General features: G+C 34.3%; 3 protein-coding genes across 4 annotated transcripts; 1 reads left to right on the top strand and 2 right to left on the bottom strand.

Annotated features, from left to right (window-relative positions):
• Positions 1-39: 39 nt before the first annotated feature.
• Positions 40-2,790, bottom strand: LOC149486260 (ecdysone oxidase-like). Of its 2 annotated transcripts, XM_089697941.1 has the most exons (4): positions 2,750-2,790; positions 2,368-2,511; positions 1,750-1,883; positions 40-1,677 (listed from the first exon to the last, which is right to left on the bottom strand). In XM_089697941.1, the coding sequence occupies exons 2-4, from the start codon at positions 2,504-2,506 to the stop codon at positions 82-84; spliced, it is 1,869 nt and encodes a 622-aa protein (XP_089554067.1). In that variant the 5' UTR covers positions 2,507-2,511; positions 2,750-2,790; the 3' UTR covers positions 40-81. The 2 variants fall into 2 exon arrangements, with proteins under 2 accessions (XP_089554067.1, XP_089554066.1); XM_089697940.1 differs by lacking the exon at positions 2,750-2,790 and having other exon boundaries at positions 2,368-2,625.
• A 3,294-nt stretch (positions 2,791-6,084) lies between these two features.
• Positions 6,085-6,826, top strand: LOC149486259 (oxidized purine nucleoside triphosphate hydrolase-like). The gene has a single exon (XM_089697781.1). It carries the CDS (start codon positions 6,166-6,168, stop codon positions 6,664-6,666), a length of 501 nt encoding a protein of 166 aa, XP_089553907.1. The 5' UTR covers positions 6,085-6,165; the 3' UTR covers positions 6,667-6,826.
• Positions 6,827-7,051: 225 nt separating this feature from the next.
• Positions 7,052-14,481, bottom strand: Nup75 (nuclear pore complex protein Nup75). Its single transcript, XM_089697717.1, has 9 exons — positions 14,272-14,481; positions 13,504-14,193; positions 13,145-13,267; positions 11,132-11,344; positions 10,636-10,745; positions 9,866-10,083; positions 9,056-9,265; positions 8,153-8,252; positions 7,052-7,963 (listed from the first exon to the last, which is right to left on the bottom strand). Exons 1-9 carry the CDS (start codon positions 14,344-14,346, stop codon positions 7,759-7,761), a joined length of 1,944 nt encoding a protein of 647 aa, XP_089553843.1. The 5' UTR covers positions 14,347-14,481; the 3' UTR covers positions 7,052-7,758.
• Between the last annotated feature and the right edge of the window lie 1,904 nt (positions 14,482-16,385).

Below are 16,385 nucleotides of genomic sequence, written 5' to 3'. Positions count from 1 at the left end.
CGAGGACATAATTTTAGTGCTTAAATTATCAAAATAAAATGTTTTTAAATCACGATTTTATTCAAAACTTTACAAAATTGTTCATAGTTCGTCCTTATTGAAAGAAACTAAATGATCCTCTTTAATGAAATCAGAAGCCCTTTCGGCAATCATCATAACGGCTGCGTTTGTATTAACACTAGGAATTGTTGGCATTATACTTGCATCGGCTACCCGCAATCCACTTATACCTAAAACTCTCAATTTACTATCAACTACAGTATCTTTATCATCCTCGGCACCCATTTTAGCTGATCCTACTGGATGATACACATTGTATGTCACAGTTCTTGCCATGCATTCCCAGTATTCATCACTTCTGAATTCTAAACCATCACAATCTTCATAATAAATTCTTTGTAATTCCGCTCTTGCCGCTTTAAACGATTCAGTATTAACTATATTTGTAACTCGCTTCAAACTTTTAATAAACGTACTCATGTCTCTGTCATCACTAAAATATTTTGAATAAATTTTTGGATGATCTGTAGGAAGGTTTGAACGAAGCAATATTTTACCCTTAGAATGAGGCCTACAGAGTGCCACAAAAAATATGATCATTTCACTTTCCACGTTCATTTTTGCAAACTGTTTGCATATTTCATCATTAAACGACATTATCTTTCTGCGCATTGGATAAACGTAACTTGTGTTAGGGACAAAATAATTATGATCAATTTGAACATCTGGTAACTGTTTGCCATCTGGCACAGATAGAAAAGCATTTATGTTGGGCTGATCATAATTTGTAGAGTGTGGACCAGTCTTGTCCAACAAATATTGAACTGCAGCTTTATACCAATATGTGTCATCCATTTGTTTGGCTCCGGTATTTAATGTTACTGGTATAGGAATACGAACGTGATCTTGAAGATTTTCACCAACTGGTAAATCTTGTACAACTTTTATTTGTAACTCTTCCAAGTGTAATTTAGGTCCAATACCAGACAACATAAGTAACACTGGTGTATTAACAGATCCTGCGCTAACTATAACTTCTTTAGTTACATAGAATGTAGCCTTTTGTTCATTATGAAGGGAAACCCTTATGCCTATAGCTTTTCTATCTTCGAAAATGATTTGCTCGGCAAAAGCATTTTTAAGTATGTATAAATTTGAGCGATCTTTAATACTGTTAAGGAAGCTCGTGACAGTGCTCACTCGTCTACCCTTGTAATTACTACCACGGATTTTACCATATCCCATTTGAGTTGGTCCATTTATATCGTCCAGGTATTTTAATCCCATTTCTTTATAAGCAGCCATAAGTTTATCAACGATTTCAGTGTGCGTGAAATTCAACTGATCAATAATAAAATTTCCGCTCGTTCCATGATTTTTTCTTAACTGAGGATCGTTAAGTATGTATGGGTCGATAATTTTTTCACTTTTCTTAAAGTATTTTTGTATTGTGGGCCAATCCCAGCCATCGTTTGAATTAAGGTGCCAAGGTTCGTAATCTCCAGAGCTGCCTTTCATATGAAGCAGACCATTGATCGAGCCAGTGCCGCCTAACATTCTTCCACGTGGCCAAAAGGACGTTCCGTTTACTGATCCTCTGTTTGTACTTTCATCTTTTTCTGTGTAATACTGCCAAGCGTGAATACTATTATGAGTAGCACCAGAAAAATTGGGTATCTGAAAATACAAAAATAATTTGAAGCTTTGGAATTAATTCAAGTAAAATTGAACTTAACAATTTAAACTTACGACAGATTCTATAGGTGGATCGCCACCAGCTTCTATAAGCAGGACCTTCCAATGATCGACTTCGGTTAATCTGTTCGCAATTATAGAACCAGCTGTTCCAGAACCGACGATGATGAAGTCGAAAGAATCGCCATCTTAAATCAAAGCATTAATTAATAATGACACATGAATAATGATACATTTTGTTGTAATGGTTTTAAATTATCTAATGCTTAGCCAATTTCAGACAAGATAATATAAATACATGTTTATTACACCTCTCCTACATAACCCTTAATTTATTCCTCTTTTGAATTTTAATCTAGTGTCTGATATTTATATTTGTCAATTTTATATTAGACTAGCGGTCCGCCCCGGCTTCGCCCGTGGTACTTACGTTTTCTCTACATAAAAACCATCCTCGTACTTCAAGGAATATAATAAAAAAAGAATTATCGAAATCGGTTCAGCCGTTCTCGAGTTATGCGCTTACCAACACATTTTGCGATTCATTTTTATATATAAGATAAAGATTTTGGATCTAAATGACACCATAGAATAGCACTACAATGAGAATGTAAATAAAAGAAGAGAAAGTCTTTTTAAAAATAAATAAATTAAGTTGCTATTAAATAATACCTGCAACTCTGTCCAGGTGATCTTTAGGCCAGGGTTCTGATATCAAGCACTGTGCAGCAAGAAGATGGGTCAGTAAATTTGCGAAGGTGCTTCCAGCAGCACCTTGCAGAAAGTCTGGACATTGGCTGGTACACGCCATGTTATCTATGTAAGGAAAATGAATCACCAAATGTTGCTAAGCGTAAATTTCGACAAGAACAAGAAACAAGAACGGCTCGAAAAATTCGGCAACATTCTTTTAGAGAGAAATCTCGAAATAAGTTTTTTATGAATTTAGTGACTGAATTTGAAATATTAGTATGTATTATAGAGTAACATACACTAGAGAAATAGAAATAAATATAATCTAGACCAGTATCATTGGTAATGCTAAATTAATTACAATTTGTGTATATTTAAAAGAACCAATAATCTCCTCACAGACCACAATATCAGCAAAAATTATTATAACAAACAAAATAATATTATCAATTAAATACAACATGGATAAAATAAACACATCTTATCTTATCACTTTGACACACTGATCTCGTATTAATTTATACATGAAATATTAATCAATACGACTGCTTTCCATGAATTGGAATTAAATACTAAATTGTAAATTATATAAGTAGCATATTAGCTGCTCTTCTAATCTTCTATTGTGTATCTGTGAGTACAAGTAGGTACTTATTATAATATTGGTTTTATTATAAATCTGTCTTGCTGTAGGTACCAAATAAGCTCCGAAACAATCTTTTGTGAAAATTATTTCAAGCAAGATACATTATTTCCGAGTGCATATTTTATTTTTGTGTCATAGACAAAGCTAAAGCTAGTTTCAGAGAAATTCACATAATATCTCACACAGGTACACTTCAAATTTGGCACACATAAATCATTTTGCTCCATTGAGCACAGACTGCATTGATATCAATCTAATAGACGTCTTGACTAATATCAGCCATATGTCTTTGATTGCATCGACCTCTCCCCGTACCATGATGTCTTAAAGCATTATTATTTCCAGTGAGGAAATATGACAGTGCTATTTAGATCGCGTATCGCCATCACTTTCCCACCATGGAAATAATATTGCTTTAAGACATCATGGTAACCCCCTGTTATTGATAGGTAGGCGATCCAGTTTGTCTTCGACAAAATGAAGAGGTGGGGCAGGAAATAACTGCTCCTTATAATAATGTGGTACCAATTTTAAAGGTTAAGCCGATCTTATATTATTTATATACTAACTATAGTAAGTATATTTATTATTTCCATCCATTTCTTCCTTCCAACCACAAGTAAAATTTTATTTCCAAAACGACACCTAATAACAAACAAATATAAAATCTAAGCATTTTTGTATACTTATAGGTAGTATATTATTATTAGTCTGTGCTTATAGCATTATAATGATATTATAATGCTATAAGTATACAAAAATGCTTAGATTACCTACTATGAAGTAATTAGTAAGTAATTAGTATAATATATCAGTCTGAATAATATTCACGTCTACAGATTACTGCCAAGTATTATCAAAATCCGTTCAGAGGTGTTCGCATGCGAAAGACTAACAAACGTACCTACATCCAAATACCTAAATTATACGTAGAAAGATGAAGATAGCTTTTATCATTTCACCGCTCTTGGAGTGCATTTTAGCCTAAATGCACTCCATAAGCGACAAATTCGTCTAATTAGTCACTATAACTGAATCATGTCATCTTGCTTTGGCGCCTAATGTGTGTGTTAGTGTGCCCTTTTTGGTGATCGAATATTATGTTGGTTACCTATATATAAAGCTTTTTACTTATTACTACATCCATACAATAAGTAAAAAGCTTTATATATAGGCATACATTTTCAATTATTACTACATCCATATAATATTTTATAATTATCACAAATGTAAAATTTAATCTAATTGAAACCGTTGAGGAAATGAAGCTTACGTTTAAATTGTTCCAGTTGTTGTTTGAAAAATGATTGCCATATACATTTATCAAAGATCTGCCAGAAAGACTTATTTATGTGCCAAAGTTTACAACAGAACCAATGTGTAGCAGATGTTTACAACTATTTTCCGAAGTTTTTCTAGCGTCAACTTCGAGACAACAATAATATTGCTCTTTCAGGAAATGGTATGTAATTTAAAATGATATCTAAATAAAAATAATGCCGGATGATACAAAATTACTTATTCCTGAGTATAAATTTAAATTATTTTGTGTATGAAAATTTATAAATTTTGTGTACTTAGGTTTTAAAAGTTGTGACCAATGTGATCAGAATAAGATTGTGATTCAAGTATGTAATTGAGTTTACGTACATCGTAATCTCTCTCCGTATCCTGTTTAACTTTAAATAAATAAATAAACTCTCCCTACTACTTCGATTATTTTGTGTTGTCGTTAGCCCAGGAGGGCTAGGGCTTCTACAGCCGGACCACAGAATACATAATAGTAGCCAAACGCTAGCCGGACTTAAATACTTCGTATTTTAATTAAAATCAATTTAACAAACATTCTTCCAACTTCTTTCAATTCAAAATTCAAATTAAACGGATTAGCCCAGAAGGGCTAGGGCTTCTACAGCCGGACTTAAATACTTCGTATTTTAATTAAAATCAATATAACAAACATTCTTCCAACTTCTTTCAATTCAAATTAAACGGATTCATTGAACCAAAAATAGTTATTTTTTTCTGTGGGATTAACCCCTTATTAAGGGATTACCCCTACTTACTAATTAAGGATTACCCCTACTTACATAAATTATTATAAATGCGAAAGTCTGTCCTGACTCCGTCTATCTGTCTGTCTCTTCTTCACGCCTAAACAACTGAACCGATTTTGATGAAATTTGGTACGAAGATTGTTTCTAGACACCTGAGAAAGAATATGAGATAGTTCAGTGGCAGCGAAAAGATTAATTGTAACCTTCATCTTTTTTAATATTAGCAGAGACAATTTGAATTTCAAACTTTTTTATAAGACATTTTTTTAAGAAAATTTAATTAGGTACTGCACACGAAGCTGTATGGAATCGCAAAACCGCTGTTATTTATTTTACGATTGTATTCCCGCTCATAAATCATCTACTCGACAACACCAGAGAATGTTTCTGATTTTATGTGCAGTTAAATATAAAAAATTGTTTTAACACCATAAAAATAGATGATGGCACACTCAACTTTGTATTCGTATACAGTTAAATGTGAATTTCACTCTTGATAAAATAATAAATACCTAGACAGACCAATAAAAAGTCGCTGTGAATAAACATTTGAAATTTTGTGTAATGATTTTAAATGTACCAAAAATACAAAAAATGTAAATCAAATAAAGTCCGAAATATCTCAATTCCAGATTTGATTAATTAATTAATTAGTCAATAAGTAACTTAGTAGCCATTTATTATCTGTTTTCGAGGTCAGTTTGACAGCAAGCATCTCACGGCAAGCATGATATTATATTATTGATCTGTGATAATATTATTATTATTGTCAAATAGACATTGACATTTGCGATGGACGAGTTGAAACCGCAGAAATTACAACAGGTTTCATTTGATTTATCTTATATATAAAAATGAATCGCAAAATGTGTTGGTAAGCGCATAACTCGAGAACGGCTGAACCGATTTCGATAATTCTTTTTTTATTATATTCCTGGAAGTACGAGGATGGTTTTTATGTAGAGAAAACGTAAACATGTACCACGGGCGAAGCCGGGGCGGACCGCTAGTTAGAAATAAATACCTAAGTTATGAAATAAATAATATCTACTGGTGATCAGTTAAATCATAAAAATGTTGGTAAAGAAAGTCTTCACTCTGGTCTTCCTGAGAAAAGACAGTGAGATTTTATTGGGTTTTAAAAAACGAGGTTTTGGTGTAAACAAGTGGAATGGTTTCGGCGGGAAACTGGAACCGAATGAATCCATCGTTGAAGCTGCAGCCCGGGAACTAAAAGAAGAATGCTGTGTCGATGTAAAAACTGGCGATTTGAAGAATATAGCTCATTTGGAATTTACATTCGAAGGGGAACCTACACTGATGGATGTGCGAGTTTTTTCTACTGATATTTTTCAAGGAATCCCTCAAGAAACTGACGAAATGCGTCCCAAATGGTTTCATTGTGACCAAGTACCATTCGACGATATGTGGCCAGATGACCGTATTTGGTTCCCATATATGTTAAAGGGAATATTATTTTATGGTAAATTCCATTACAAGGGCTTGGATACTATATTAAATTATAACATCGAAGAATTAGAATCCATGGAATTGTTTTATGATAGGCATAAGTAAAAACCATGTTTTGATATTGCTTGATTTTTTGTGATAATAGAGAATCTTTCATTGTTTAAGTGTTTGTTTTTCAGTTTTCTCATACTATGTATGTTAGTTATTACGTTTATTTTATAATTTATGATGTTTTAATAGCACATGACAGTATTGTGATTTTAATATGAATAAAAAATATATCATGAGATGTGTGTTTATTGATATACTTATCGCAGAGTCCCTTTTAAATTTACACGTCTCCAATTCCACCTTGAATCAAATCAAAGTCAATTTATGCATAATTTTTCTTTCAAACTAAAATTCTATAGAGAAATTACACATTTTTTATGAAGACGAGAGAGAGAGAGATATTTGTTAATATAACAAGATAATGATTAATAAAACCCAATCAAAATCAACTTTTTTATTAGCTTACTATCTTATAACTATTTTGCCACACAGTAGCTCCTTTAAAAGTGTTTCACATAAACAGAAAACTTATTCTATTTTGATATTATTTGTTTACAAAGTATCAAAAATCATAATCCTAATTTTTTTTAATATTACATTATGGTTTTACTTCAGGACTCACATTTTCGGAAATGTTTTAAAACACGTCATTAACTCAATCCATCTTATTTGAATTGCAATTTTTGTTTATGAAATAATAAATTTAATGGTAAGTATACATTATTATTTAAGTTGAGGCTTAATTACTAAGAGAACTGATACACATTTAAATTTTGTGATCATATGAATTTCATTCTTTTAATATGTTAGTGTCTACATAAAAAATTAGAAACCAAAAAATACATTGTTATAATATCAGTTTATATTGTTTACAATAAAATTCCAAAATTCTGTTTGCCACAAATATTTTATATATAAATTTTGTACACACTCCAGAATGTCAATACGAAAGTCAGGTAATTACCTGACTTGTGTGGGCGAGTGAACATGTTGTAATCTGTTTTATAAAATTTGCGGTTATAAAATAACAATATTGTTGGTTTAAAACCTGGCCATCCCTCCATTGTAAACATCTCATTTCTTTTCACATCATATCCTTTTTTAATTTAACACTGACATGCACAGCACAACACTGAATCACAGTCACTATTCTTCATCCTTATCATCAATCAGCGCTGTCCTCGCTAGGTTCCTAGCCAGCGCGAGCCTCAGGAGTTCAGCCTTATCCCCAGTGAGTTGGGCAGAACGGAGTTCGAGGCACAGCATGATCTCGTATGTGTCTTCAGCGGATAGCACCGGTGTCTCTGTCTCGAGGAGCGGCAGACTGTCTAGGAGGAGTGTTTCCCAGAAACTGAAATTATTTATTTTGTTAGTAATATTAATAAGTGCTTTTTTTGACAAGGCTTATTGCATCAATGCTCTGAAGTTGGTTTTTAATTGAATTACTACAGATTTTTATAACAAACGAGGAAAGAAATCGCAATTATTTACATTTAGAATATCTGGTATATTATCAGTATGTGTTAATTGTTATACTTACTAGTCAGGAACAATCTTGGAAGTCATCAAAGAGACCAGTAACTTTGCAGCTTTCTTGAACTCCCTGCCTTTATACAGTCTGTGAAAGTCGCAGTATTTACCTGAAAAACAACAAATTATGAACATCTGATTTTTACTTCCTCAAAAACAGAGCATTACCTATGTTCTTCTCGTAGGATATTTCGTCAAGTTACCTGCGGTTCACATAACAAGCAGTCAAAATAGCACCCAGTTGATTCGTCCGGCCTGCAGTTGCACTGCAGATATGCAGCTGCCTTGACACTATGTGGCGTGTCAACACCACGCACACATCTCCAATATCACGTTACCATCAGCTGATCAGTCTATATTATCTATACTAATATTATAAAGCTGAAGAGTTTGTTTGAACGCGCTAATCTCGGGAACTACTGGTCCGATTTGAAAAATTCTTTCGGTGTTAGATAGTCCATTTATCAAGGAAGGCTATAGGCTATATATCATAATAATATTTGACTAGTCACTAGAGTATCAAACATAATTGTAGCGGTTGTATAATATTGCAATCTTAATTAATGTAATATTTTTTTGTATTAATGAATAAATTGTATTGTAAATTTGACCTTGTTCGAGCAGCGAACAAATATTTTATTTTAAACATTTATTACTTTTTATCTGTAGCTACATTACATATTACAATAATTAAGCAATATCCGCTCGAATCCGCGTAAATTATATATAATTATTAGCCGTAATTAAAGTGTTCCCATAATATCATATCATTATTAGCAGCGTTTAGCGCGACCTATATACAGTCCACTATCGATGTAATACGTAAACCGTACAGACCTCCCTATCGCATTGGGTAAACTGTAATGGTAGGAATGGTTTTATATAAATAAATAAATATAACATCCCCGCTCACCCAGCAGCAGCAGCGCGCCGTCCACCAGCAGCGCGGCGCCGGCGGCGGGCAGCAGGTCGGCGCGCGCCCCGCCGCAGTAGCGCCGCAGCGCGCTGTGCGCGGCGCGCCGGCACAGCGCGGGGGCGCGCGCTCGGGAGCCCCACGCGAGCGCGCCGCCCACCAGCCCCGCCCCCAGCCGCCGGGTTGACATACACCCGCATACTGTTTGCACTGCAACATTCCCACCGAATAGAATATATAGGATGCATTTTCAACTGAACGTGGCAGCGAAATCTCAAACTTCTTTTTATTTGATTCCAAACGGCAACATATTTTTGAAAACTAACACCAAAGTCAAAAACATATATCCGCAAAATTTGAGTTTTTTTTAAGTAATTTTCTTAACGTTGAGCAACTTCAAATTATTATAACGATCCAATAAGGCGATATTTACACCAAAGCAAACGTAAAAAGTCTCGAGATTAAAATATAAATAGCCAAAAAACATACTTCAAATAATTTATTGTTGAATTAGCAACGTTCAGCATGTTTGATATTTTGGAATGGTATCCGTTTAACGCATGGAATATAAGGGCTAAAAAAAAAAAATCCGTCTTACGCTTTTTCGATCAGGTCACGTGTCCTGACGCGAGTTTAAGATTTTATACCCATTACAGAAAAAGTGCTCAATGCCGCTAAAGAAGTTTTCACTTCAAAAACATTTCTATATCTATTTCTCTTTCCTATAAACATAAATTAACATTTTAAAATAACAAACTAAATGTGTATTTGACAAATATCAAAAAAAATTACAACCAAAAAGTTACTTACCAACTTCATTCAACCCATATTTATTTGCCTCTGCAATAATCCTCATGGCTTTCGCCTCTGAATCCAGCGGGATCCTCTCCAGCAGCAGCTCGGCTCGCTTCAGACCTTCTGGTGGACATGTCGCCAGGTACGATAGCCCCACCGACCAGAGGGATTTGTGTTCCATCATGAGCGAACCATATTCGAGGATTAGACTGTCTCGCAGCCGGGCTGTAACACTGAAATTTAGAAATGTAATAAATAAAAATAATCACAATTGAAATAATTACAAATAGTACAAAATATCCTCAAATCTGATTATATCAAAGGGTAAAATGAACTGCATATTTGACATTTGTCAAATGTAAAATTTTGTAAACCAAGCTTGCGAAAATAAAGAATCATAAATTATAAGCAAAAAAAAACTTATATCATCCTTGAACATTTTTGGTATAGAAATCAAATAATAAACTACCCACCGAAAAAAAAAATATTTTCATGACCTTCACACATAACTAGCTTTTATCATTTTTTTAACTATCCACAGTTAACATTTAAAAATCTCAGCGTCGGGGACGCCCCGGAATGGTTACGAATCAACTGCATATTAGCATAATTAGTAAAATAATTGAAAAGCATTTGTAACATGTTTTTTAGACCAATAAAAAAAAGGCGCAAGACGCGGGTTCGAATCCCACCTCATGAACGAATTTTTTCTATTCTTTAAATTTTATATTTACAAAGCTTTGAATGCCATAAAACACTAAATATCAATTTTAACAATAACTTACTCAACTTGATGCTTATCCACGATCTGCAGCTTGCCGCAGTGGTAGAGCATGTCTGTGAGGTGAGTGACGAACCAGCCGTTGTCTGATATTTGTTGTATTTCGTGTATGACCTGAAAGAGATATGGTTATGTAGTTTTAACTATTAAAAAACTCAATATTATGTCTTCCTCTTCTTATTCTCTTAATTGATCAATATTATTTCAACCATGGGGTAGATGTTTGATGTTTTCTGTAACTTCCAAACATCAGGGTTGTTGTTATTGTCTAAATCTTGCATTCTCCTTTTTTATTTATATGTTGAAAACTACATTTTTAATATCATTGTTGGATAATCAAAGTTTGAAGAAATTGATAATTTTGTTACTCTTTCACACAATAACCAATTAAGCGATTTTGATGATACTCGGCAATGATGTAGCTTAAGTACCACATTAACACATAAGCTACAGCCCTTATTTTGCGAATAAAACCACGCGACACAGCTAGTTAAACCCACCTGATGCAAATCACCTTCCAGCACAGCCTGCACCATAACATCCAAATGTGTCCGTGTGGTAGTCGCTAGGCCTGCGCACGCGGACGCAGCGCTCGACAGCTCCCGGCGCTTCGCCCACGGTGTCGTGAATAGTATCCAACCACCGATCACGTCAAACCATGAAGAATATTTGGCGCGGATCGTTTCGAACGCATTGTAGTCGCCGATCATTATCTACAAGATTTAACACATATTATCTATACTAATATTATAAAGCTGAAGAGTTTGTTTGTTTGTTTGTTTGAATGCGCTAATCTCGGGAACTACTGGTCCGATTTGAAAAATTCTTTCGGTGTTAGATAGCCCATTTATCGAGGAAGGTATATATCATCACGCTACGACCAACAGGAGTGAAGCCACGGGGGTGAAACCGCGCGGAGCAGCTAGTGTAGTATAATATGTGTACATTTATAAGAACAATAATTTTTCTACTGACATCTATAATAAATAAATAAATAAATAAATATCAAAGGACAATATTACACAAATCGACCTAGTCCCACAGTAAGCTCAATTAAGGCTTGTGTTGTGGGTACTAGACGACGATAAATATAATAATTTATAAATACATATATATGTCGTGGTCATATCGTAGATTTGATCATTTCATGATATGAGTGGCCATTTCACGAAATGGTCGCATATCGTGAAATGACCAATTTAGTTTGGCCACATCATGATGTGGTTTGGGCAGATCAATGATAAGAAATCGTTTCACGATATGGCCAATTAACGCACGGTTTTTTCATGAAATGATCAAAATTATTTGATCATATCGTAAAATAGTTACATTAATCGTTGGTAGAGGCGCTGCAAGCTCTGTGTTTATGTGATAAGATGGCGGCCGCTGGCGAAAATTAAATTATTCGCAGTTAAAAACTTCATAATTCGTTTAATAACAATATTATGAAGAAAGTCATAGCAAAGAATTTACGACGAAGAGGTACGAGTACTATGGAAAATGTGGATATCTTATATGTATTTAAGAAAAAATGCGACTTAAATAAAATAATTTAAGAAACTACTACTATATTATTATAATTGTTTGTTTTTTAAAAAGCGATCCGCTTCTGGCACTCGCCGGCCGCTGCCGCGGCACGCTCGCTTTGCTCGCTCGGCTCGTGCGTTGTTTATCAAAGTCTAACCTAACCTAACCTAACTGTTTTCTATTGCAAAAACGATTCGCTTCTGGCATTCGCCGGCCGCTGCCGCGGCACTAACTTTAATGACATTAAACAAGTTTTTAGAATATAGTTATTCTGAATTTTTTTAATATTTTATGGACTCTTTATATTTTATACGATCTGGCCAAATGTGGATGACCAAATCGTGAAACGTTGACGATTTAACGATCTAATCAAATTATGTTGGCCATTTCACGATATGCGACCATTTCGTGAAATGGCCACTCATATCATGAAATGATCAAATCTACGATATGACCACGACATATAGATTGTTATCTATATATGTATTTATAAATTATTATATTTGATTATTTTTGTTCATGAACTTGATTATTTTTGTTCTTGGGTCTGGGTGTTCCCAGACCCAAGAACAAAAATAATCAAGTTCATCACGCAAATATTTGCCCTGACCGGGGATCGAACCCGGGACCGTCGGCTCAATAGGCAGTTACTTTGCCACTGCGCCAACCGCGTCGTCGATCTATGGAAGTCAGATCAAAATGTTGAGATTAGGCTGGTTGCAGAGCTTGACCGACCATCAGTGCGTACGTCAGTTGCGCTTGTCATATGTATGGAAATTCATAAAACCGTTCATAGCTAGACCGACCATACGCACGCGTATTGTCATACGTATTAGTGTCATATTATTGTTTAGTCATACACATTGTTGATGCGTATCGTCAGGACCGATGGTACACACTGACGGTCGGTGAAGCTCTGCAACCGGCCTAATAATATAAAAAATAAATCATGTTTAAAATCCATTAATTTCTAAAAACGAAAATACCTTCAAAATAAGTTCCAGTTGTGGTTGTTGTGCCAAAACTCGACTGGTCAGTTTTGACCGACACTCCGCCTGCCAGTGCTTCCATGTTATTGTGAACTCTCCACTTGATATCCCACTGTAAACCTACAATGTGAACAAATATTATAATTAAATTTTATTGCTAAAAGAATTATAAATATAAATAATTTTTTCCTCATAAAACCCCAAATATTTAATAGAATATATTCACGCTGTTATCAGCTAGGCAACTAAGTTTCTTTAAGCATTTTACCATTTTTGCAAAAAAAAAATATTTATTATGTATTGATACTTTCAAAGATAAGTATCCTACCTTACCAATAACATAAAAAAATACTTACACTATACATAGGCATGGTCCTCAATGAATTATCAAGTAACTTAAATTCATTACTATCCGAATTTGAGTGAAGCTTAAGTAGTGCTCTTGCGACATCTATTCTTCCTTGAATAACCATTCCCATCACTGTGTCCCAATACTCAGGATTATCTTCCGAACCTCGTTCACAAGCCTCCAACATAACAGCAGCACTCTGCTCATGACATGGGAAGTGGAATCTGACCCACTCCAATATGAACGGCAGAACAACTTCCCCTGGTATGACATCTATATACAGTATCTCGCATAAATGCCAAACACACTCAATTGAATAGATTATAGTTATGAATGTATGAAGATTCTTGATTTCGACACCGTCTGTTTCCTTTTTTGCGGCTTCTTGCAAGCTCTCCAGGCATACTCGCAGTATAGAACGATACAGACGAGACAATCTCACAAACTCAACTGGATTATCCGACGTCTTTGCCGCTTCAGCTTCTTCTTGCACGGACAGGAATGCTCCATTCGCTTCGTTCACAAATTTTCGGAAAATAGGCGTAAAAAGAAAAATTTCTTGTCGTATGTCTAAAATTTTGTCATCACATGCATCAGATGTTTTGCCGGCTTTTTGCGCGCGCGGGTATATACCAAACTTATTCCCGCGTCTCCAAGCACACGCGACATTTTTCTCGAAACATTTGTCTGGCAGTATCTAGAAAATAAATGGAATTTCATGTTAGTTTCAAAAAAAGGTAAATAAAATACATAACCTTAATAATCTGTTACTTACAAATGTTTTGACGCGTTTTGATTTTTCATTCTCTAATGAATCAGGAGAAGGGTCTGAAAACCTAGACATTTCCATTTTGTCTGTTCTTCTGTACTAGCAAACTTTAATAATTACGTATTTAGAATTTTTTTAAAAACAGTTAATATCACAAAACAGTATGGATTAATGAATTAAAACGGTTGCTATTTTCTAAATGACATCACTTGCTGTATGTACGTAGACGGAGAATCCAATAGACACCGGCAATGCGTGTCGCAGAAAGGGATAGAAAAGATTACGTCACAATATTTAGGGTTACCATGTGAGGGAAAATTTACCCCACAATTTGTAAGATACAAATCTCTCAATATCATTATTCACATAAGTGGATAATAATGAGATATCCACATTATGATATTATGTAGATACATACTTACATGTCTATACTTAATATTATAAAGAGGAAAGGTTTGTAATTATGTATGTATGTATGGTTTTCACGCATTAACTACTGGACCGATTTCAAAAATTCTTTCACCATTAGAAAGCTGCATCTTCACTGAGCAACATAGGCTATATTGCATTTTCAAAAAAATTAGAGATCCTTACCAAAAATGCAATAATGTATCCTTAATAAAAATTCTGTCATCGCGTGCGCTGCGGAATCTATTGAAGATAGAACAAAAAAATGTTCTACGGTATTATAGAATGGATCAATATCTACAAGAAAGTCCGCGATATTCCATTCAAAAGATATAACGAATTTTTAAAAGTGTCAATTTACAGAAAATAGTAGGTATACTGTATAATTCAATGAGGAGGCGTAGTACGGGAAAAAGCCATTGAATATTTCAGATATTTAATTAAATACACACTGCAGAATATATATTATTACTAGCGGTCCGCCCCGGCTTCGCCCGTGGTACCTACATGTTTTTAACTATCCTATCTCTCAAGTTGGATCGAACTGCACATGGTGTGCGAATTTTATTATAATCGGTTAAGTGGTTTAGGAGTCCATTGAGGACAAACATTGTGACACGAGATTTATATAATATATTAAGATTTCCCATAATAGTGGGTAACAATTTGTAGAAAAGTTGGCAACACAAAATTTTTTAGGTTAAAATTTATAATTATTATTTTTGTGGTTTTTAAACAATGTATTCAAGTCAACAGCACGTGATACATAATATATTAACACGCTAAAATATCATGAAGGCCTATTAACTGATAAAGAGTTGTATACTTACGAGTGAAAAGACAATCCAGGCATTTTCGTTCCACTATCACTTTTACACCCTTTAACACTACACCGCACCATGGTATTATTTTATAAGGTATTAACGGTAAGTTTAAATTATGCAAAACCAAACACAATGAATTACTTCTAACTTATAACATGTAAAAACTATATTTTAGGGAAGACGATAGTTAGCTGTCAAACTTTGTTTAGCAAAGTAGGTTGCTTTTCTTGAAAAAAGTGGCACGCTGGGTGAAACAAAAAATTTTATCGTTCTCTCTCATTTCTTTACACAACACCGGCATAAGTTTCTCTTTTTCTTGTGTGAATGCGACATAAGATATCAATTTGTCTATTGGTTTCTCTGTCTACGTGTATGTATATCTGTCATCTGTGATCTGTCAAAACCGTCTGTACCACAGAGCAAGTAATATAGTAGTCTGTACTCTGCGGTACTCTGTAATCCACAGAACCACTTATTACAGCTGTGTCATACAAAATAAGCCGCATATAGTATATATTACAATAGTGTAGAGCGCGTGTATTGCACAAATTGCTTAATTGAGCCAAACTTGAGCAGATTCTTGAATTTTTATTACAGCTCACAGCTTAGATCATTAAAGCGTCTTATTCACGGTCCATCCCTGACGTACGTCAGCTCAAGGCCGCGGTGCTGGATGTACCCTACATTAATTTATAAAATAATATAATGGTATTCACAGAGTTTTAAATTGTATTCGTAGTTCGAATTGGATAAGTTATAGAAACTAGTAAATTATCTCGTCGATTATTTTCGATCTAAACAATTACTTAACTATGTTATTTACATAATTATACCACAATATACTATAAATTTACTATTAATAATAATTACACTTTAAAGCTCGCTCAT

This window comes from Colias philodice, chromosome 8 (genome assembly GCF_061535455.1).
Source record: "Colias philodice isolate Cphi_HAF_F1 chromosome 8, ilColPhil1 Martin Lab GWU primary, whole genome shotgun sequence".
Taxonomy (NCBI): Eukaryota; Metazoa; Arthropoda; class Insecta; order Lepidoptera; family Pieridae; genus Colias; species Colias philodice.
The sequence above is the reverse complement of the archived record's forward strand: the minus strand, read 5'-3'. Positions and strand labels throughout refer to the sequence as shown.

Bases quoted from the DNA above. Each gene is read 5' to 3' on its own strand.
- LOC149486260 (XM_089697941.1), bottom strand. From the start codon at position 2,506: ATGGCGTGTACCAGCCAATGTCCAGACTTTCTGCAAGGTGCTGCTGGA. The intron at 1,884-2,367 runs GTATTATTTAAT...CTTTGATTTAAG, and splicing joins TCACCTGGACAGAGTTGCAG to ATGGCGATTCTTTCGACTTC. The intron at 1,678-1,749 runs GTAAGTTTAAAT...TTGTATTTTCAG, and splicing joins ATCCACCTATAGAATCTGTC to ATACCCAATTTTTCTGGTGC.
- LOC149486259 (XM_089697781.1), top strand. From the start codon at position 6,166: ATGTTGGTAAAGAAAGTCTTCACTCTGGTCTTCCTGAGAAAAGACAGT.
- Nup75 (XM_089697717.1), bottom strand. From the start codon at position 14,346: ATGGAAATGTCTAGGTTTTCAGACCCTTCTCCTGATTCATTAGAGAAT. The intron at 14,194-14,271 runs GTAAGTAACAGA...TTTATTTTCTAG, and splicing joins CAAAACGCGTCAAAACATTT to ATACTGCCAGACAAATGTTT. The intron at 8,253-9,055 runs GTGAGCGGGGAT...GTTGTTTTTCAG, and splicing joins CGGCGCGCTGCTGCTGCTGG to GTAAATACTGCGACTTTCAC.